Raw genomic sequence first — 23777 nt, forward strand, 5'->3', positions numbered from 1 at the left:
GCTTAACTATTCTGGGTTAATTTTGAACACAAGTTCTTCCAGCAGTATAATAGAGGATAGCAAATATTTCTCATGAGAGTGAATTATATAAAGCTGATAGTTTTACAAGTACACCTATTTCTCACTCTTAGTTTATCTGTTTTCATTAATACATTTCACTCACTGTTCACTGAGTCATTCAACAATCATGGGTAAAGCCCAACCTAAAAGTGGGTTGCTTTCTTTAAATGTATAATATTTCTGCTTATAATTGAAACGTATTGTTTAGAATAAAAACAATGTTACACATGTAGACTTGGTCTTTTGTATTCAATAAATGCACATGCAATCATAAATAGATAATGAGAAAAAACAAAGTATGTCCATGCCCATAACTAAAACATAAAATAAAATGAGTTATGTTTTCTTATGAAAAAAAATTTTTTCTCCTTTTCTTTAATCTTTTTTTCCAAATAGTCCTTCCTCCTCTTACTTGCCCTGATGGAGGCCTGGCTTTCCCCTGAAAATACCATTTTGTAACCCTTAATAACCCTTTCCAATTCTGACCACTGCTTCTTCAACTTCTGTTCAACTTCAAGGGCAAAGAAGAACAATCAGAAAAGTCCTTGCTCTCTACTGTCTCCAGATACTTGACTCCATACAATCTCTCAATGAACTCCATTCCATTCTGTAAGGTATTGCAAGGTGCGGCAGGTCACACTTACTAATCCCTTCTCAGGGAGTGTGCTCAGAATCCTGGCTGAGTGAGCATACGGCCTTATGACCTGATTATCTCAACACAGCTGTCTGGACACAGGAGAGACATCTGACTCAAGCCACACCAATCAGACCCCTTCTCTCTCCAGAATTTGGAATTAGAATATTCTTGGTGTAGAATGCTGTGAAAAATGGTATTAAAAATAGCAGTGGAAGAAGAAATACATATATTTATATTCATTCATTCGTTCGTTCATTCATTCATTCATTCATTCTTCTCCAAATATATACTCAGAGCCTGCTGCTAGCCAAGCACTATGGCAAGTCCTATATAGTATAGTGTTTTCAGAAGGTAAGTGGAGTAATTTAGCAAAAGCATAGTGTTCACATGGGAAGCTGGCAAATTATGTTGAGGTTACAATTGCAGCAGTTTCTGATGGCAGGCCAGAGGTTTTGAGTTTTATCCTGGAGTTAAAATGAAAAGGCAGCTGGTTTTACAGAATGCTTCTTAACCAGTTCACATCAAGAAGTCCTCTGCTTCTCCATCACTTGCCTTTCAAGACTCATACTTTGAATCTAACCAACACTGACTAAACTACAATTCCAACTTACCCTTTTTATTACTGGGATTGAACTGTCTGTTAGACCAGGGCTCTCTCTGACTCTAATGCAAGGCAAACTCTAATCAAATAAAAGAGAAGAACATGGCCTCTCTGTAGGTCTGTTTCTTCCAGTAGATTGCACATTCCTTGAGGACTGCTGCTCTGTTAATATGTTTCTATCTCTGCAACCTACTCCCTCAGATGTTCAGTCAATATGTGCAGACCTGAGCTGAATAAGAAACATGCATCATATGCTTGGAGATGCAACTGGGGTGGAAAGAGGTTTTTTTTTTTTTTTTTTTAAAGTCACTCAGGATTTCTGAAGGAATACCTTGCTGGGCATGGAGAGTAAGTCTGGGAAATGTGCCTTCTTTGGCATAAGAAGAGGGTGGGAGGAAAGAAAGGTGGAAAGCGAGCCAAATACTTTCACAGAACAACACCATGTCCTAAGGAAAGAATGATTTAACGGTATGCAACACATCTGTGCTTGCCCAACGGCACAGTGATTAAGAAATACTGTTATCACCTTCAAAAGCAAGTTTTCTGAAACATTAAATACGATAACCTCCTGGTGGATTTTTTCACAGCAATTGCAATAACCATTTCTAATCATGCCACAGAAAAGATAAGGCAGGTTGAGATCTGAGAGAGGGGACACAGGCTGTGCATGAGGAAATGCTGTTCCCAAATGTAATCTATCAGGATACAATCTATCAAGCGTTCCCCTCAAGGGACCAACTGCAGTTCAAAAACTTTTTTCTTTCAGTGTCCTGGGCTTGTGATAACTGGAATTATAAAGATATGGGCAGTTAGTGTCCAAGGAGCTGTACAACTGTAAATTGGCCTATTTGACTCCAAGCCCTACATTGTTTTAAGTAGCCAGATACAGGTTTTTCTAAGGTGATTAAAAAAAATCCTATTTACAAAATTCTAGAACACATTAACAATCAAAGAATTAATATGAATTTTAATGCTGCTGCCAAAATCCCCCAAAATTATTTGTTCTTTTAATCTTCATATATTTGTTATTTGAAGCACATGAAAGAACTTTTAGAAGTGTGACTAGCTCACAGTGTCTTTCTCAATGATAAAGATATGCTTCAACTTATTTTTAATATAGGTCAAGCATGATAAACTTTTTTATGCTGTGCAAGAAAAAAACCCAAACAAACCTGCAATTGGTTTAGTATGACAATATTAGGGCAAGATCCAAAAAATGAAGGTTTCTTTTCACGTGGCTACCATCCATCCCCTTCCTGAATCAACTAGAAGAATGAGCAAAGAGTTGGTGGATTCCAGACTGAGATGGTGAACTTCCCTACCAGTAAGCCAGAAACTGGAGATACTTCAGGAAGTCCTTTTGATCATATAATATCCTGAAGCACAACACAACTTAATAATGTAGAATAGAATGCTGGAAATTTTTGAAAAAAGTATCTTTCCATCTCTACTGCCACCTCCCCACCCTCCCGCCGTTCCAGCCCCTACCAGCCCAAGTTAATTTATGACAGTAGATATTTCTCAGACCTTTACATAGAAGGGTAAGCCCTTCTTTCAAACTGAGTAACTAGAGCATCTTCTGTAAAGTTGAACATTACTTAAAGAAAGCTATTCATTCATTCATTCATTTATTCATTCGACAAGTGTTCAGAGTTGACCCACCACATTGTCTAGGCATTGGGAATATAGCTGTGAACAGTGGAAGACAGACAAGAGACCAATAAACAATATATAGTATGTGCACTATATATACTACAGTATGTAAAAATATATACTCTCCTAGTTTCTGGTGTTTGCTGGCAATCCTTGCCATGACTTGGCTTGTAGACATATCCCCTGACCTCTACCTTCATGTTCACATAGGATTCTCCGTGTGTGTGTGCCTGTATCCAAATTTCACCATTTTATAAGGACACTGGTCATATTGGATTAGTGGCCCACCCTATGCTAGGATGATTTTATCTTAACTAATTACATCCGCAATGATCCTGTTTTCAACTAAGGTCACATTCTGAGGTACTGCGGGTTAGGACTTCAAACCACAAATATTGGGGGGACATATTCAACCTGTAATAGTGGATACAATATGTAAGAGTAGAAAGACTGAAGAAGAGAGCCAAGTATCAATAAAACAGTTCTGGATACGAAAATTGAAGGAAAGCGCTGTGAAGTGGGAGTCTCCCAGTGCCTGGGACCTGCCCCTTAGAGTCTAACTATTCCAACCTGGTGGGAAAGAGCTGGTGAGCAGACTCACATTAAAGCTGCTTTGCACAGCATGCATGACAGTTTTACACAGCGTGGAAGTGGGCAGTGGCAGACACGAGTGAATTATTCTGCATCCACTTTAGGCTTTGGCTCTGCAAGAGAGTATTCCTTACTGTGTACAACTTTCAGAATTCCGCCTTCAGTATATGTGTAGCATTTACTGTTTGCAACACTCATTTAGCAAAGCTGTCATCTAGTGTTCTGTGCATTTTATATGTATGCTCTGTCTCCACAACTATATCCTAGAAAATTTCAATTTTCCCAAAGTATGTTTTGTGCACATGTTTTACATTATATGCACACAAATATATAATGAGGTGTCTGTCTAAAAAAATTAAGTAGTTGAGAATGGAAATTTATAAACCATTTTCTGAGATTTCTTCTTTAAAAAGTTTCTCCTTTTAGGTAGTTCTTCTAGACCTCATGAACATTTCTAAAGAATGCACAACTTAATTCACTGCTTAAAAGAACTATAAGGTTATATTCATATTTTTCCCTGATAAATACAGGTTAAAAGCATACCATACAAAGAACATAATTCTCTAGCAAACTGAGAAATACTGACTCTGTCACATAAGTTATAATTTAAAATAAAATGCACCCATGTTAAATTGTTAAAGTGTTAAAAATATTTGAAAACTAGTAAATCCGTTTTAAAGTTCTGTTTTTCTAGTTTAGAAGTAAGGATCAGGATAGCATAGCTGACTTTGTTAATTCAGGCCTTATTTCAACCAGAGATTAATACGACAGGCCTATGGCCTGACCACATTCTTGAATAGTTGTTGACCCAAAGCCATGTACGTTATTTCATAGTCAGTAAATCTTACTAACCAAAGCCAGTTGTTTCTTACTTTTGCCCAAATCCTGCTGTGCGAAGGCCTAGCTAATGACCCGCAGACAATTGCTAATGAGTCGATTCTGTTCAGTTCACTGAAATTTTAAGATGGGTAAGACCTGACCCCTTCTCTTAGGAGCATACAGTCTAGTGGAGGAAGACAAATAGACCCTAGCAATAGCTAACACTTTTAACTCTGTGCTAAATACTGCAGTAAATTCTGTATTAGTGCCTTTAATTCTCATATCAGCCCTATAAAGAAAGGAGCATTGCTATACCCATGTCACCACTGAGAAAACTGAGGTCTAGAAAAGTGAGTCAATTGCCACAAAGTCACATAGCTAGTTTATCCACTTTGCCACACATCTAGCTTTTGACTGCCATTCTGTGACTCAATGGTTCCTTTGCTGCTCTAATAGGAGTTCTCTTAATGTCCTGTGAGTGCTGCAATGCACAAATAAAGGAAAATCAATCGACAAGAGCCAGAGACTCTAGGCAAGAGAGAAAGGTGTTCTCTTCCATACAGTAACAAGTAGCTTAAGGTGCCCACCTTAGATTAGACCTGATCACTCCAGTTCACCGCAGGCCCCACCAGTCCTGATTGTCATATACTCAGCATGTTTCACTACTTTATGGTTAATGACCACATATTCTTGGCCGATGGTTCTCAATCCTGATTGTACTTTGAAATTACCCGGGGAGCTTTTAAATATCTTAATGCCCAGAATTAACTGCAGACTAATTAAAATCAGGATCTCTTGGAGAGAGATCCAGTTATGAGGGTTTTTAAAATTTCCCAAGTGTCTCCAATATGTGGTCAGGTTTGAGAACCAGTGCTGTAGACTGTACACCAGTGCTTCTCATCTGGGAGCTCTTTAGCCCTCCAGGGAACATTTGGCAATATATAGAGACATTTTTGTTTATTACAACTAGGGGGAGAGGATGGTACTTGCAGATAGTGGATAGAGGCTAAGCATGCTACTGAAGGAAAGCCCCCCTAACAAATAATTGTCTGCCCCAAAATGTCAATAGCATTGAGGTAGAGAAACCTTGATGTACACAATACTTCCTTTTAGTTCAATTGATCTAACTTGTACGTAACCTACTCACAGGAACTATGCAATCAACTATCAAGTGGATCTGAAAGACTCTCTGCAAGACACACATTCAAAGAAATTAGAAATCTTGTACACGCGTCCCAAAATATTGCCTTGCAAGGCTTCCCAAGGATAGTATATGCAATCTTGGTCACGTTTGGACCAGTTTTTTACAAAAGATTTGAGATGAAAATGTGTCTAGAGCCGTGTGCAATATATCTTTCCCCACAATTTCCTCTGAAAACTTAGATTACAAAACATGATATGATAAAGCCTGTAGTTAGCACATTATGTCTCCTCTGCATTCAACTCTACATGCTCAAGGCTGCTTATGGTGAATACCTGCAGTTCTCTGCCCAAGGGCATCTTTCTGTTGAGAGTACACACGATCCTCACAGAGATGCTAGCCAGAAGTACCAGAGAGTTAGTGCCCCAAAAGCAGCCCTGAATGAAAAGATGGATGGAGAGCTGGAAAATAAGTTGTAGCCAGCTTTCTCCCCCTTAGTTGGGATATGCTGAGCTCTAGAGGGATTGAGCCAAACGAATTTCTTGCACATAGGTCCTTGTCTCAGGTTTTCCTCTTGGGGTACCCCAACAAAGAACAAACCTCAAAATAGATGAAATGATCAGATATGCATAGCACACTCAAAAATGAAAGGAACTTGAAGACACCTGAGTCAATCCTGATGCAAACAAAAAATCTTCAACAACATATTCTTAATATGCTCAGAGACAATCAGAAATATTGCAAAAGGGCTGGCCCGTTAGCTCAGTTGGTTAGAGTGTGGTGCTAGTAACAGCAAAGTCCGGGGTTCGATCCTTGTACTGGCCAGACACCAAAAAAAAGAAAAAAAAATTAAAAGAAAAGAAAAGAAAATTTGAATCCACAAAACAACAAGAAAATGCTATAAATAAGAAGGGAGCAATCAGAGAACAAGAAAATGGTTTTGGAACTTAGATATATGACAGATGAAATGGAAAGAGAATCAATACAAGAGTTGTAGACAAAAATCTAGTAAATCTCCGGGAAAAAGAACAAAAATAAGAAGAGATTGACAATTGGAGAAAAAAAGCACTAAGACAACAACAAAAATCAGTTTATTAGTGGGTCAATAAGACAGTCCAATATCCAACTAATAGGATTTCCACACTCAGAAAGCAAAGAAAAAGGAGAATTGTCAAAGAAATACAAGAAAACCTTCCAGAACCGCAGGGTAAGAATCTTCAGACCAAGGTCCCAACTTTCTTGGTAAATCATACCCTTAGTGTTTCAGTTATTTTTTCATGACACCCCTAGGGCCCCCCCCCCAAATACCTAATAATTCTGTTTCTTAAGTAGTTAGGCCCAAACAACATACTGAGTATTTATGTCCTAAAACTCAGCACCTGTTGTGCACTATACAACTTTTCAGACTGTGGAATTATACTGGATACTGCCACCCTCTCTTCCTGTTCCACACTAATTTTCATTTAATTTCTTTCTTTTTCTTTCTTTTTTAACAGCTACTGCAGAAACCTAGCTTTGCAAAGACATTGTATCACTGAAGGAATGTAGCAATCTAACGTTGAAACTCAAGTAATGGTTTGCCTGGTGTCCAACGGATGTTGCTATGTTTCCTTGGAATTTAAAAATATTTCATGGCAACCTTGTGAGTTCCCTGGGGTACCCTATGCAGCCTAGGGCACCTCTACTCAGTTTGGAAACCCTTGCTTTGGCCTATTAGTGCCCATCAAATGCTTAGCAAATTGATTAGCAAAAGCCCCACACCAAAGCAAATCAGTATACGTAACTTGGAATATCAGTGGAAAAAGAAGTTACTAAAAGTTTCCAGAAAGAAGAAACAGGTCACAAAGGAAGCAAATAAGAATGGCATAAGATTTCTCAGCAGTAACTCTAGAAACTGCTGAAGGAAAATGACAGCTAATTTAGAATATCATACCCAATTCATCAAGTGAGAGAATAAAGATATTTTCAGGCATTGACCTCCCAAACATCTTTCTCAGGAAACTGCTGGAGAATGTGCTCCAGCAAAACTAGGGAGTAAACCGAGAGTGAAAATAACATTGGATAAACTGACACAGGAGGAAGCCAAGGACAGCCCGAGGAAGATGTTCAAGGCAAAGATAGGACCAGTTCACAGTGGCAGGGCTCCCAGAAAAAAAATAAACTGAATGGGTGGGTCATTTGATATGTATGAGCATTTGAAACAAAATATTGCAAGAAATTTGATAAATTTATTGTTGAATTGACAAGAAAAAAAAATGAGATAGGTATTAAAAAAATAAGCAAATAGAAAAAAGAGAAGCAGTTGGTAACTCCAAGAAACCTAATCACAGAATATTACTTGGCTGGAAAATGGAACAATATTGTCATGGTGATAATTTTATAAACATAGAATGATTTACTCAATAACACCTAAAACTAATATATCAAGAAATAGCAGTATAGCAAATCACTTAAAATATTAAAACACATATTTCAATATTATTATATTAGAATATATATCTTAATATTAAAATATCCATTTTAATATTCTCACTTTTATATTCTGGGGAATACAAAAGGGTACTTCAAAAAGTTCATGAAAAGATTCGTATCACCTTTTGATTCTATTTTTCCAAAAACTCTTTGAAGTACCCTCATATATTCTGATATTCTGGGCAGGAGATGGTGTGGGAAAGAGTAAACAAAGAAATGCTATAGTCTATATTATTTCATTTTAGAAAAAATTCTAAAAATGAAGGAAAGAACAGAGAAAAATATAGGAATATCGCAAGCAAAAAAGAAAACTCATTAACCTTGATTTTCACTGCAGATGAAAGAATGTTTCAGATGAAAGTATTTCAAATGCAAGGCCCCAAATAGCCAAATAATTACCTATATTTTAAATTTCACTTTGCTTATGTAACCCTACTATATAAGTCACTTCGTCTGTGAAGCAATCCTTTCAACTTCAGATATCTTGAGTACCTTCCTCTCTTATCATTTCATAAGTTCTGTGACAGCATTTATTCCTTTTATTAATATTATTTTATAAAATGTATTTGTAATTTACATAAATGTAATTTATTATGCAATACCTGTCTCCCCTCTGGACTATTCTTTTTTAGAAAGACAGGAGTTTCATCTCATTCCTGTATAGATTTTTGCTTCAATATACCAACAAGGTCTCACCTTACAAATATTAGAGAAAAATCCATTATTTTAATAATGTTATGTAGCTATTATACACTATATTTAATCAATTCAAACTACCCACTTTTTTCCCCCATATTTTACTGCCTCTGAATTTGAGAATGTACCTTGAAACTGCTGGCATCTTAAAATCACTGGAGGCTTGGATGGAAGCTGAGATCTTCCATAGTATTTACAATTGCTCCTATCATTCATCCCAACCACTTTCAATTAAATTATCTGCCTAAACATTTTTTTAACTCACAGTGAAAATGTAAATTGAGACCTAAATATTTATTAGAACCGATTTGTGATTCAAAATCTCAGGAGATATTTTTTCTTCCTCCTACTAGTATCAAATCTAAGATGTGCAAGTTTCTTTATTGTCTCATTCTGTGTGATGGGTTCATTTTTCATTTTCCCTGCATTGAAGAGACAGGCCTTTGGTGTCCCAACTTTAAGCAGCCATTCTATTAGACTCCCCATCTTAGACATTTCTTTCTCTCTTAAAGGTACATAAACAATGATTTATCTTTTCAACTGGATGGTCCCTTGGATCCCATGAAATACAGCATTAAATAATAGAATAAAAAACTAAAGTATAAGACTGGCTTAATAACATTTATGTATATAAGTACATTTATGTCAATTTACATAAAAACCATCATGTAAATTTACAGTTTTAATAAAAGAAACATTTTGGCTTCTTTTGGCTAATCAGATCTCCACATTCCTATAACGACTAGAATATTTTTCAAACAAGTTTGAATTTTGCAGTGTAGGTTATATCTTTACTTGTTGGCTTTCCCTTTACAAAACACTTTTCTGTATGTTCTTGCATAATCAGCATTTTAGTATGGATTTCACATTTGCCCACAAAAAACACAGCAGCCTACGCTATGGTCTGGTTGATGGAAAACACCTGATTCTACTAAAAATAATCAACAAAATACAGCCACGTGGTGTCATAACTCTCACCCCTATAAAGCAAATAAACGCTCCGTGGGCATCTGTCACACTGTTCAGTTCCCTAACACGGCAAATTCCAAATTGTTCCTTGTGCCCCCAAAAGACTGTACATAACATATGATTAAACCCTTTAACTTACATGAGTGAACCCTCTATTTGAAAATAATACTTAGCATGAGATGTGACATATTATATAGTTAGTAATTATTTACTGATTACTATGTTCCAGCAATGAGTTAACTACTTTACAAACAATCTATTTATGCCTCACAACAAACCTACAGACAGGAAACTTCCTTTGCTGATTAAGAAATTGAGACTTGTAGTTAAATAACTTGCACAAGATCACACAGCTAGAAAGAGGTAGAATAAGAATTCAAGCCCAGACTCTAGGCCTACCATCTAAACTACTGAATTATACTGCTTTGAAAAAAAAAATCGTGGTGAGAAGAAATAATTGCAGTTTGAACAGCAGGGCAAATAAAATGGACATGTCAGATGCAGTAACACTCAGCAACCAGTCCAATTTTAGACAGATCCTCCCACACTTATTAATATGCCAAGAATGATGCTTTGAACCACAGGGAGGAGCAGTAGTCTTAAAAAAATACTGAGCTAAAGTACGGGTCATCGTTTTAATTTCCATTATAACCACTATTAATCATGAACTTTTCCATCTTGTCTATCCCATTTTGAGAGTGGGGCTCATTTGCATGGATCTGTTAGGACGCTGATTTCATGGTGGGTATTACATATTTTGTCTTAAGTCTTACTCTGCAGGCCAGAGCTAAAAGCAAGCACTAATATAGATCAAGGCCAGTGAAGTGGGTAATGAGGTCTGGTATATAAAACACTTGTATAAATGCAGGGGAAATTCTGGCTTTTCTTTAACATTAACAGCTTTGAAATGCATCATTTGATATAGAATGCATAGTAGGCCGGTAGCTGCTGGAGAATAATTTCCCTTCACCAAACACAGCACTGGTAGCTTCGGCTACACAACTCTCACAAATACGGAGCCATGCACAGTGAGTTATTTTTAACACACACTCCATGGGGTGACTGCTAAAATGCTCCACTGGATGCGAAGGACATTACCCACCACAGTAGAAATAAGGAATTCAAGGGCCGTTCCAATCAACTTCACTGAAGGGATATGGTCTGAATTCTCATGCTGACACAGAAGCTTTAGAAAGAAACAATTAAAATATCTAAGCAGACAGTCTTCATCTCCTCGGGTTCTTACATATTCAGACTTGCAGGTCCCTGAGCTACAGAGGGGCAAAAGAAAGGTGGTTATAAATATATCATTAAAAGGATAATTACCTTTTCCTATAACTTTTAAAATCATGTCTGGCTCCTGTTTCATCAACTGTCTTTGAAGACTGGTTCATATTAAGTGCTTCCTAGGTCTATAAAGTCACTTCTTTATTTTTCTTCTCTACAGAGCAAGGTATACTTCTCATTATCTGACACATACAGTTTATCACTATAATCCAGTAGCACGAGTGGTGGATGATGGCAGGCACAAAAAAGGGTAACTAATCCATAAATTCTTTCTCTCCCTTCCTTCCTTTCTCCCTTTCTTCTCTCCCTCCATTTTCCTCTTTCCCCTCCCCCCTTTTTTCCTTCCTCCTTCCTCCCGTCGTCCATCCATTCTTCCATTTTTGCTTTCTAACACATTTTCCTAGCCTGATGTGTGCCAGGTACTGTGCTATATGCTGGGGTCACACTAATTTGTATCACTAATCTCAAGAACTTCACAGTCAGCCTCAAATGCCCTGCTTCCTCAATCACTTTAAACTCCCAGAAATCAGAGGCCATGCCTTACACCTCTTTGATCCTTTCTCTGTCCATTGCGCAAAGTCTCGAGTTTGTGTAGTATGAGGCAGGATGAACCTGGTGAGGGGTCCTGATTTCCAGCTCTATCATTTACAAGGTAACATCAGACAAGTCACCCACTCTCTGGAACTTCCATATGCTCCTGTGTACAAAAGGCCGATCATAACATCAGTCCGTCCATATGCAGAGACTTGACCTGATGATAAAATCATAATGTGACAAAGCCACTTTACAAACCCTTGTAAAGTGGGATCCTAATATAACTCAGAGTAAGTGGCTAAATGCCAGGGCTGCTGGGTGGCCCCAGGAAGCTGGGTCATTTCTCTAGAGCCTTGTCAACCTCACGCTAGAAGCATGGCTCTAGAGGGTTACCTTCCTGAAATGTAAAACTGAGCATGACATTTCCATGCTTAAACACTTCACCCTCAGTATGAAACCCAGCTCTTTAACAAGCCCCACAAGGCTTGGTCCCTGTTCAATTCTCTAGTCTTTTCCACTCTTCCCCTTTATCAAGATCTAAAGGTCATATTCTGCCTTCTTAGCTGCAATGAGCTACAGCTGATGCACAAGCTCTTTTTGGCGCTGCCTGGAGGCATTCACCTTCCACAGACCTGTCAAAGAACAGACTGGATGCCCTTCCCAGGGGCCACCACAGCATCTCATAATGCCCTTGATGTAGCCCTTTTCCTCTGTTCCGTAGCTATGTGCACGGTGCTTATCTGTATCTGTCAACCTACAATGTTGCTACTTGAGGGCAATGTCCTAGTGGTATATGGCACATTAAAGACACTCAATAAATTGCTTGTTAGATGGGTAAATATGTAAAGGAATGAGAAACTCCTGCAACAACAGAGGAAGTGATTATATTCAGAGCTGTACTTCCTATTACAACTCCAGCAAACCAGATTTGGTAGGCAGAATAATGTCTGTCCCCACCGCCCACCCTCAAGGACACCCACATCCTACTCTCCCGATCCTGTGAATATGTTACCTTATATGGCACAGGGGAATGAGGGTTGAAGATGGAATTAAGGTTGCTAATCAATTGACCTTAAAGTAGGGAATTATTCTGGATTATCCAGGCGTGACCAGCGTAATCACAAGAGTCCTTAAAAATGGAAGGGGGAGGCAGAAGAAATGTTGGAATGATATGATGTGAGAAAGATTCAAGCTGCCATTGCAGGCTTTAAAAATGAAACAGGACCATGAGCCAAGGTATGTGGGCAGTCTCTAGAAGCTTGTGAAAAACACAAGGAAACAGAATCTCCCCAAGGGCCTCCAGAAAGGAATGCAGCCTTGAGAACTTGATCTTAGCTCAGTGAGACCCATGTCATATTTCTGACTTAAAAGATTGTACAATAATAAGTTTGTGCTGTTTTAATTTACTAGGGTTCTAGTAATCTGTTATAGCAGCAATAGAAAATTACTAGAAAACTACCCCAGACAAGAGAATAAAAGACCTAATGAGGACAAAGCAATGCACCTTTTGGAGTTTCACTTTCCTAATCAACAAATCGGAGATAAGCATCTCTAATATATTTATTTCCCGGTACTGTTTATGAGGATCCAAAGCTATAAGGCCTATGCTTGAATCTAAGTCTTAGCACTTATTCACTGTGTATCTTTGGCGAGTGACAAACTCTCTGGGCCTCAATTTTCATATCTGTAAAATGTGAATACTAATAGTATCAGGTTATTGGGAGAATTCAATGAGTTAATCCAGGTAAAGTGCTTAGGAGGCACATGTATGCTAAGTGTTAGCTATATTACATGTGAAAAAGAGTTTGTGAGCAGTTATGCACTATGAAGTGGTGATGTAAAATTAGCATTCTTATAGAACACTGAGGATCCTCAATAGGGTGGAGGGTCAATAACTCCCTTCCCCAATGGCAGTTCAGAAAATTAGGGAGGCATTTTAGAGATCAAGTAAAACAGATGTCATCCTACTGGCATTTGGTGATGGGAGCCAGAGATTCTGGACATCCTGGAATACCTGGGGCAGTCTTTCGCAGTGGAAGACTCTTCTAGATCCTTAATGATACTACACACCCCTACCCATCTTCATTTGTAGCTGTGCATTGATAATGATTGAACACAGAGGTGCTAGCTAGCATCCAGCTCCTTCATTATGATCTCTGGTGTAGTTGTGCCCATGCATTTATCTATCGAAACACGTTTTTGGTGTTTTGTTTTGTTTTAAAAAGTTTACTTCATTTCTCCTTTATATCACTGTTAGGGCGTTATATTGATTTTTAAATTTAAATTAGAGTTAGGCTATATTATTTATGAAATTCATTTCACAATAATAAAAATGGTATTAGTATATTTGTTATTAAAAGTGTACATTGGGTCTGAATTTATAGGATTTAAAATAGAATAAGGCTTGGTTAGAAATGCATTAACCCAGCTCCCTAGCTTTATAGTAAAGAAAACCAAGGCCCAAAGGCATGAAGTATCTTGTAAAAGTGAAACTAAAAGATAAGAACCTGCATTTCAAGACTCTGATTACAGGGTTCTTGGGTATTTTTAAAGCATCTGTATATCCTAAATAAAATAAGATTCCTTAAAGTTCAAATTCTTTTTCAATCCTGAGATTTTATGCCAGCAAAAATCACCCCCCTCCGTTGCACCCCATTTTCCTGCTCCCCATCCCCACTTCCACCACCGAGAAAGCGATTGAGAAATGACGTTCTGGATGACCTCTGCTGCCAAGCATTTCAGGGGAGCAGTACTGGGGGAGAAGTTCTGATGGGCAGGGTTAATGTACTTGACTTTCGCCTTTGAGTTTCCACTTTCTCCGGTCAGTTCCATCACATATCTTTGGACCCAGGGATGATTCTGTCCACCCCCCACCTCCACACTCCAACATGAGTCTTCCAAAATATTTTGAATCCCTCGATCTCGACAGATTTATAGAGAAATTAATTTTCTTGCAGCTTCAGTTATAAAAAGATTGACGTATTTCAAATTACTATTTTACTATTAATCTAAAGCAAAAAAAAGTCCTCCCTCCTGTCACCCAGAGCTTCCAAGGATGTTTATGCAGGTGTGGCCTGCCCAGCTCCTGAGGGTGCCATTCACACTTTAGTTTAGGTGAATGGTGCCCCCTGGCATTATGGAGTCCAATACTTTCAGGGCTGAATGTGGGGTCCCTGCTCCCACTCCCTAAAATGAGAAATGAATTCATATCGTTAAACTTGGGGATCTTAACTTTAATGAATACTTGGCTAAACACCAGCTTAACTGGCCAGCCAATTCACTATTTAAATTTGAATTACAGGTTAGTCTCCTTGCTGGCATGGGTTCAACCTTGTGTCACTGTAGAGTTGGCCCATATCATAGCAGCTTCCTTTTGATAGTCAGACACTCGTTGCATTAGGTTTTTAAGACTCAATCCCCCTTCCTGTCCCTCCCTTTTGAGTAGCCCACACAATTGCTGTTTCCTGCTCAGAGTTGTCCCAAGCACTTGAGCATATTTGAGGAGTGGAGAAGAACACTTCGAGCCCTGTAACTCGAAGGTCAACTACACAGTTCCAGGTAGAAGCTCAGAGCATTAGTTTTGCCTGGAGGTTAAGAGTATGATCTTTTAAGTCAGATAGAACTGGAAGCCTCCTGGCTATGCTCCTTGATGCACATAACCTAATGTCTGTAAGCTTTAGTTTCCTCAATAGTAGAATGAACAACAGTAATACTGGCCTCACGGAGTTACTGCAAGTGTAACATGAACAAGTGCAAGTAAAGCCTGGGTACATGGTACTCAAAAAATGTTAGCTGTTGCTAGCATTCTTTTTCCCCAGATTCTATTTAACTCTTGTGGCCCCCAGAGGAATGGTCTCCCAGCATTATAGTTTTATAATATATATAAAAAAAGTAGAATAAAAATAAGAAATACAAACTCTAGTAAAGGAAGGGGAAGAGGAAAGGATTGCCCTGAGACGGTGCACTTCATTTGAACTGTAAAACAACTAATAGCAGCAGGCATGGGATATATGCCTTTTATTCTCATACTGCTCTTCCATACGGCAGCCCTGTAAAGTAACAGGTCCAGCAGGTTTCCTTATTCTCATTTTGCAGATGAAGACATTGAGGCTTATGGAGGTTATGATAATTCTGAGGCGGAATCTGTGATTAGAATGCACGCATTGAAACTTGCTGTTCAGGGTTCCACCTTACGAGTGTTCCACTTGTAGGGGTAGTAACTCTCCACTAGGGGGCGCATGTCACACAATGCGCTGCATATTGGCAGTGACTGGGGAACTAAAAATTTCTGACTCCTTCAAAAAACAAACAAAAAAGCAATCTAAGTAAAAACTGCATTTGCCATATAACCATATCCTTAAAACATTTCCCTTAGCCCTCTCATCCAACTAGATTGAATTCCCAAAGCCTCTCCTATGTAGAAATTCTGGAATCAACACTTAGTATGAGGAAATAGGTATGTCTTTTTAAAAAGCCCTTGAGGTGGTTCTAATAAGCTCCTCCAGCTGGGAATGAATCTCTGCATTAGGCTAAGCCACATACGAGAGGAGTGTAAGATTTGACTTGGAATATGATCACTACCATAGCACTGAAAGCCAACACTTTGGCTCAGAATGAGAGACACTGTTCCGAACAGAGCCTCCATTGCTTCTCTTATTAGCAGTTGATTTCTAAAAACTCAGGTTGAAGATAAGACCGTCTCACTGAGCTGAGGTGGTTCATGTCTAAGAGGCCCACAGGTCTTCCTCAGAAGCCCTGCCTGCAACACATGCCAAAGTGTTCTAAGAATGTCATGTTAGATGTTTTTACAAAACTCACTTTTCAGTTGCTATCTTAAGAAAGTCACATAACTGCTTGATTTTTTTTTTCTTTAAGTTTATTTTCAACTGCAGGGAGCCACTTTTTCTTCCTCTTTTTGGGTGAGAGATATTTTTTACCTCTTTGCCAAGTCATTATTCATTAAATTGAAACCAAGGAGAGGAAGCAAAGAAGGGACATAAAAAAAAACAGGGCCTAAAATAAAAATTGCCTACCTTTGGACCCTTACCCCCAATATTTACAGTAAGTATTACAAACTGAGCAGGTGCCCAACAGTTTACAGTCCAAACTGCACTCGTCCCAGATCCCACCTGCCCCTTGTCACACAAACCAACACAGGCTTGAGTTAAGAAAACTTTTTTCTGTTATGTTAATCATCAAGCCAAAGCAAATAGCTTTCTACTTTCTGAATCCAGTGTGGCAATTAAATATGAAGACATCACAAATCTTCCAGATAAATAAAGGCGGTGGGGGGGAGGGTTGGGGGGACCCTCTGTATTCTAGGCTAGGAGGTGGGCCATCACATACCAGCGAGTTGCATCAGTTGTCAAACACACAGCAAAGTTGGTTTGAACTTACTGTTTCACACACCACCACCATGACCTTGTGAGCAGGAAATTGACTTAAGTCCTTAGTTTAGGGCTTACATCAATCACCATAGTTACAAGGTCTCAGTTGCAATATTCTGTTTCATTAGCTATGGGTTCACTGATTCATTCACTCGCCATGTAATGTCATTGAGCACCTAAGCTCAGGGGAGACCCACAGTTAAATAAGACTCCAGACACCTCAATTTATAGTTAGGGGTAAGCTGAGTAAACAGATAAAATAATTACAACATCAGTGCTGATATGCGCTAAGGAGCAGAGAAGAACATACTAAGTGAGAAATGCGGCTGTAGTGGGAAAGGAGAAAGCATTAATAGTTGACTACCCTGGTGCCGGTGGCCCCTATGTAAAGCCACACATGCACCAACAGGTACAGTATGGTGTTTCCTATTCTATTCACATTCAATAATTAGGGGATTGGGACGTCAGCTCTGGAGAGCAGTTTCTAAGCCTCCTCACACGCAGGGGAAACTGTTGACAAATGCAAAGTTGTTTCCACCCCACTCAGGAGAAGCTCCGGAAGACGCAGGCAGAAAAACCACTAAGCCACTTCAGCAGCCCAGAGGAACCCGGAATCCAGACCGACCGGCCAAGCCTGCGGCAGGGAAGTGAACTTTTGCCTAAAACTGCGACATATTTCCCAACGACTGACACACCATCCCAGGCATGACACCACTCTCCAATTGCAGGAGGGAAATAGAGAACGATGGTCAAAGTTTCAGCGTTCAAACATCGCCACCTCTCTCTGTCCCCTTTATGATCCAGCCCTTCTCCGCCGGGTTGCCCAGGCTGCTGGGGGGAGATTTTGTCAAAGAGGAACAACACATCGGAGTTGCGATTACGCAGTGGCCCCCCTAAGCCTACCCTTCATTTCCCGTTCCACCTTCCAGCCCCTGCCGGACACTTGGATTATCCGCAGGCAAAAAGGAAACAACGTGCACGAAGCACCCGATCCTTCTCATACACCCCACCTGGGTCAAAGCCTGTGCGACTCCGGGGTGGGAACAAGTTGCCCCCAGGTGGGTAAAAGTTGTCAAAACTCCACGCCGCCACACACGCGCGCGCGCGCACACACACACGCACCCTGGGGTGTGACACACACGCCGGACCCCTGGGGTGTGACGGCACGTGGCTGAGCGTGAGTGTGAGCGCGCGGGTGAGAAGATGAGGAGGTGCGTGCGTGCCCGGCGTTAACCCCTTACCTTCCAGCAGCACTTCCTTGCCCGCGCGCTTCAGCGCCTGCACCGCCTCGTCGTGGGTGGCGTCCCGCAGGTCGGCCCCGTTCACCGAGAGGATGGCGTCGCCCACGTACAGGGCTTGGGTCTGGTCGGCCGCCAGCCCCTTGAAGATCTTGCTGATAAGGATGGGCATCTTGTTCTCCTTGCCCCCCTTGATGCTGATGCCCAGCCCGCCCAGCTCCTGCTTCAGCACCTTCACGCCGCGCTTCTGGTTCGAGATGGACTCGGGCACCTGCTCGGGCAGGTCGGTGAAGGCGGTGCGGACCCCGGAGGGCGAGTCCGGGGGCTGCGCGCCGCCCGCGCCAGGGTGACCGGCCCCGGCGCCCCTGCAGAACGAGCCATTGGTGGCGGTCCCGAGGCCGTTGTATGCCGCAGCGCCCTCCTCGCAGCTCAGAACCAGGGCGTCCTCGCTCAAGTTCACCAGAACTTTGTGCCAGCGATCCCGCACCAAAACTTCCAGCAGCCCGCTCCGCTGCGCCCGGCCGCCTCCCCCGCCGGCCGGCCCCGCCGCCGCCGCCGCCGCCGCTACCGCCATCTTTCCGGCATTCTTAAAATGCCATGTGATTGCACAAGGGGGAAAAGTGGGGACGGCTTGCGGCGGGGAGGGCGCGGGGTCCCGGGCAGCCAGGGGCGCGCGCCCCGCGGGGAGCAGGCAGGACGCGGGACTCCACTCGGCGAGTTCGCAGACGCGCTGGGCTCCCCGTCGCCTGATCCTGGGCGGGGTGGAGCGACCTAAAAGCAGATAGAGACCGAGACAGGGGAGGGGAAAGAAAAACCCCGCACCGAGGGCCGTCGCGGGACAGCCGAGCGCCCGGGATCGTCGTAGGAGGAGGCGCGCTCTCGGCGAAGGGCGGGGACCCACCGCCAGGCGGCCGCTCACCTGTTCCAGCCGCCGCAGCCCGGGCGCTCCCCGCCCCCGTCCTCGGAGCGCACGTCGCCGCAGAGACAGCTTCCCCGGCGCCGTCCCGGTCCCGCCGGCTCCCACCCCGCCGCAGACCCCTTTCTTCTCGACTCTCCCTTGTCGGGGGTGCCCACACCGCACCGTTGCCGACTGTGTTGTCCTGCCTCGTGCCCTTGCTCGATCCTCCTGAGCCCCCTTCCCTTCCACACCAGCCCGGTAGAATTGTCCCTCTCTTGGTCCTAATCCTCATTTGTATCTAGATCCAGGTCCCCTCACTCTGGCTTCCTCAAACCAAGGCTTTGCTGCTTCTGCTGAGTCCTTACCCGTCTCTCCTTTCTGCAAGGACTCCCCGCAGGAAGGGAGACTCGGACCACAGGAGTCAAGAGGGAAAGTTGTCCCAAGAACCCAGAGTGAAGCATCCGTGTAACCCGAGTGCCCTAAGCCTCCTCTCCCTAAATGCAGAGCATCTTTTCTACCGGGCTCAGGAGGGGTGTCCCTAATGGCCCGAGCGTTCAACAGGTCACTGCCTGTCTCAGCTCAAACTTATATGCTCTGTGCTTCTGATCTGTCTTTTTTCCCCAGAGCCACACCATATGCGTCCTGGGGCTTTCTCTTTCTTCCCAAGATGCCCTACAGGAAATCCCCCACTTAAGAACTCAGTTGGAATGGGTTGTACCTCCAAAGTTCCTTTACAAATTACTTATTTGTATTTCAAGTTGCATTTTTCCAGGGTAACAATGCTATCATTGTTGGTTACCTTCCCGGGCCAATCCGGAAATGCCAGAATAATCCTTGGCATAGCTGAACATCCCAGAGTTCTCCTGCCCTTGAACCCCTCAGGTTCTCCTCCCATCCCAGGTCTCAAGGTCACTCAAGATGATTCACGCTTCTCATTTACATCCCCTTCCCATGGCTCTCCCTCTCTCCCAAAATAAAACAAAACTCACACAAATCTGCTCATTCCTGAGGGGAAACCCAACCCAGCAAGGTGTCAGGAGGAAAGAAATCATGTTGAAGACATTCCCACTGATGTGTATCACCACTGAAAGTTTTCTAACCCTTTTAAATAACACACATATATATATATATTAATCAAGGATGCTTAAAAATTCAGATGGATCCCTAAACAGTGGAGTCCCTGGCAGTGCTGCAGAATGAAATGAAAACATTTGGACACTTTCTGGAGAAGGAAGAATCATTGCAGATCAGGGGAAACCCTTGTACTAATGCTTCTGCTTGAAGTTCCCCCATTCTCCATACATATATTTATTTTTTATAAACAATAGCCATTTACTTATTTCTCACAGTTCTGGAGGCTGGCATGTTCAAGATCAAGGCACTTGCAGATTTGGTGTCTGGTGAGGGCCCACTTTCTGGTTCATAGATGGCACCTTCTCTCTGTGCCTTAACAAGGCCGAAGAGATGAGGGGTCTCTCTTGAGGCCTCTTTTATAAGGGCACTAATCCCATTCAGGAGGGTTCCACCCTCATGGCCTAATCACCTCCCAAAGGTCCCCTCCTAGTACTATCACCTTGGGATTCAGGATTTCAACATGTGAATTTGGGAGGTACACAAATATTCAAATCACAGCACATGTCATTTACTATATTTTTAACCCACCCGTTTTCCAAAAGCTCTTTATTCTTTCATTCAAAGGTGTCTACAGCAGGGATTCCAGCCTCGGGAACTCTTCAGCCCTTCATGATGTACAGGATCAGACAGGAGCAAATACAGGTACTACCACTGTTGGGAGGAAAACGCAGCTGAGGCTGGTGCTCTGCTTTAGAGGCTGAGACTCATGCCCCGTCACTCTTCAGTGAAATCAGAGCCTGAGTGTCTGCATCTATCCCAGACACACTAGGGTTGAAATAGACACTGTAGTGGATTGAATTATGTCCCCCCAAAACTCATTGAAGCTTGACTGTGTTCCCCAAGTTTTATGTATTAGAAACTTAGCCTCCACTGTGACTGTTAAGAGGGTGGGAAATCCTATTATGGTAATTGAAAGGTGGAGCCTTGAAGAGGTGATTAGATTGTAGGGCCATTCAGTAGTGAATGGACGAAAAATGGTGGTCAGGGGCATGGTTTTGAGGGCCTTAAAAGAAGATTCTGTCTCTCTCCCTTCTTGCTCTCTCTGCTTTCTCTGTTTCTACCATCTTGCGAGACCCCTCAGTCACTGTCACCACCACCAGATGGACTTTGGACTTCTCAGCCTCAGAAACTGTAAGTAAAAATTTTCATTTTCTTTATAATTACCCAGTTCCATGTATTTTCTTATAAGCACCAAAAATGGACTAATACAGGCACCACAGGGGCCAAAGGAAGACTTCCCCTTTAACTCCCTGAAAACTCTCTGAAAAATCAACAGATAAACCCAGATCACTATGAAGAAAAGGCATAACAGATTTTATTTTAAAGTGCTGGGGGGGTGGGCAATGCACGTGGGATCACAAGAGAGCAACTTCCCAGTTTCCCAGTGGGTGCAGAAGCTCACATGCCAATTTCACAGGGGAGAGGGAGGAGGGGAAGGTAGGCACTTCTGTGGAGGGGCAGCAAATGATTATTAGGGGCTGAGCCCAGAGGCAGGTACCACCCTGTGGAAAGGTCTGTCCAGGGTGGTGCCTCCCAGTGTGTCCAGTCCCTCTGGTGATTGTTCTTTCCTGGACATCTGATGAGATTCCGAGGGAGGGAATCTGAAGACAGTTGCATTTGTTTTGGAAAGCTTTCTTAGATAAGGAAATTATAGGGAAAGTCTGTTCCTGTGCTTGGGGTGAGGGGAACAAGACAAGATTAGAGGGACCTTGATTCTGAGGCTTATTTTTGAGGCCTTTTAATTTTCAAAGCCCTCAGCTTGCCCAAGCACCATAGTTGGGGGAAGAGTTTTCTGTGCCCCAACAGCACCAAATTGCTGGTGTGAAGATTTAGAAATCAAAACAGATCTGCCCCTGAACTAGAAATCCTCCATCAACATCATGCTTGCGTCTTGCCACCTGTGGCCGAGCAATGTGGGAGGTCCAGACACAACCTCAGGTAATTTCCTGATTTGCCTTAAGAAATTGCAGGCTCTGGGATGGGCATTTCTCAGTACCTCTGTGATAAGCACACTGTTTCTTTGTAAGCAAACCTACCTGGGAAGGGTTACCTTGTTTGTTGAAAGTTGCATCAGAAAAAAGGGAGACAAATATTTAACACCGTTAGGCCTAAGGCATGCCTGTGAGCCAGAGATGCCTTTGCCAATGGAATTATAATTGTGGCGTCTATTCTAACACATATGAAGTTAATCCTCTCAGCAATTCTTGGGGGTGCTTACTATTATTATCATTCCCATTTCACAGGTGAGGAAGTGGGGCACAAGATGAATAGCTTGCTCTAGTCATGTAATCAGTAAATGGCAGAGTCAGATTTTGAAACCAGCTGTGAAGAGTCTGGACTCTTAACCATTGTCCTGCACTCTCAAAGCCTGTTAGCTACAGCCCCTGTGTCCATCCGCATGCTGAGACCAGCTTTTCTACTGGGAGGGAAATGCAAAGGCTGAAGGCCCTTCTCCTAGGCCACATGTGGAAGGGTAGAACCAGCAGTTGCCTCTGGCCTTTCCTTCTTTCCGAGGTTAAAGATTGCTCTGCCCTCACCCAATTGACACGTGTGTTCTTTAGACATGTTCATACGTTGAAATTGGGACTACTGTGGGTCTTGCTAGCCTAGAAGCCCTGTCTCATCGTTCAAACTCTGTATGTTTGGTCTCTGCTGTCACAGATAAACCTTACTGATCTCACTGAGTTCTTGGTGGGGTTACTGACTGCAGCTCCATAATACTTATAAGTAGGATAGATTACACTCATTTAGTTCTCCTTCTAAAGAGTGGTCACTGGAAAGGACGGAAGGGAACTTTCAGCTTTCTCATTTTACAGGTGTGGCATTTGAAACTCAGAATAGAGCAATGAGGGCAGAAGGCTGCATAGTGAGTTTGTGGGAAAGCTGAGTCTGGGTTTGTTGTGACTACCAGTCCAAGTTCAGTATTCCAGAAATTATATCCGAATCCCCCCCCCCCCTTTTAAACCAGATTTCTTTTGCTTAGCTCTGTCCCCTATTCTGTTTCCACTCTCTGTTCTATGCTTTGATGTCCACGTCCCATGTAGCCCAAACCAGGATCTTTCTGTTCTTCTTTCCCATGGATGTGCATTCTCTTGCAGATGTTTGGGTGGATGTGGACTTGCAAGAGCAGGTCCTCCTGTGGAGTTGAGGATACATGACAGAGCAGCATCATGCACTGGAAGGAGCTGTATTCATCCATGGATTCCACAAGGTTTTGTCAGGCACCTACCATGTCCCAGGCATGGTTTTAGATGCTAGGATGTGGGAGCAGACAAACTGGCAAAGACCTGCCCTATGAAGCTTGCATTGTTGTGGGTGTAGGTGGAGGTGGAGATAGACTGTAAACACTTCAGATACTTTCATGTGGAAGTAAATGCTAGGAAGAAAATAAAAGAGTTATAGAATCAGAATCAAGAGTGACTGGGGGCAAGGTGCCACTGGAGGTCATGGCTATTAAGGAAAGCCTTTGCAAGAAGGCGACATTTAGACTGAGATGTGAATGATAAGAAGAGGGGAGCTTTGCAAAGATCAAGGGAAGAGGGTCCCAAGGAAAGGGAAGAGCCAGTGTAAAGCACCTGAGACAGAACCAAGCTTGTCTGGTCTCAGGGACTGAAAGGAGGTCACTGTGGCTGGGGAAGCCCATAGGAGGAAGAGTGACAT

General features: G+C 42.2%; 1 protein-coding gene across 1 annotated transcript in view; it reads right to left on the reverse strand.

Moving 5' to 3' along the window:
* SNTB1 (syntrophin beta 1) overlaps positions 1-18659 on the reverse strand; it is a 253711-nt gene extending 235052 nt beyond the window's left edge. Inside the window, exon 1 of the mRNA XM_063079994.1 lies at positions 18089-18659. Within this exon, the coding sequence (XP_062936064.1) occupies positions 18089-18659 (571 nt within the window). The remainder of the gene's footprint in view (positions 1-18088) is intronic.
* Positions 18660-23777: the final 5118 nt, after the last annotated feature.

Source organism: Cynocephalus volans, chromosome 15, assembly GCF_027409185.1.
Source record: "Cynocephalus volans isolate mCynVol1 chromosome 15, mCynVol1.pri, whole genome shotgun sequence".
NCBI classification, from domain to species: Eukaryota; Metazoa; Chordata; class Mammalia; order Dermoptera; family Cynocephalidae; genus Cynocephalus; species Cynocephalus volans.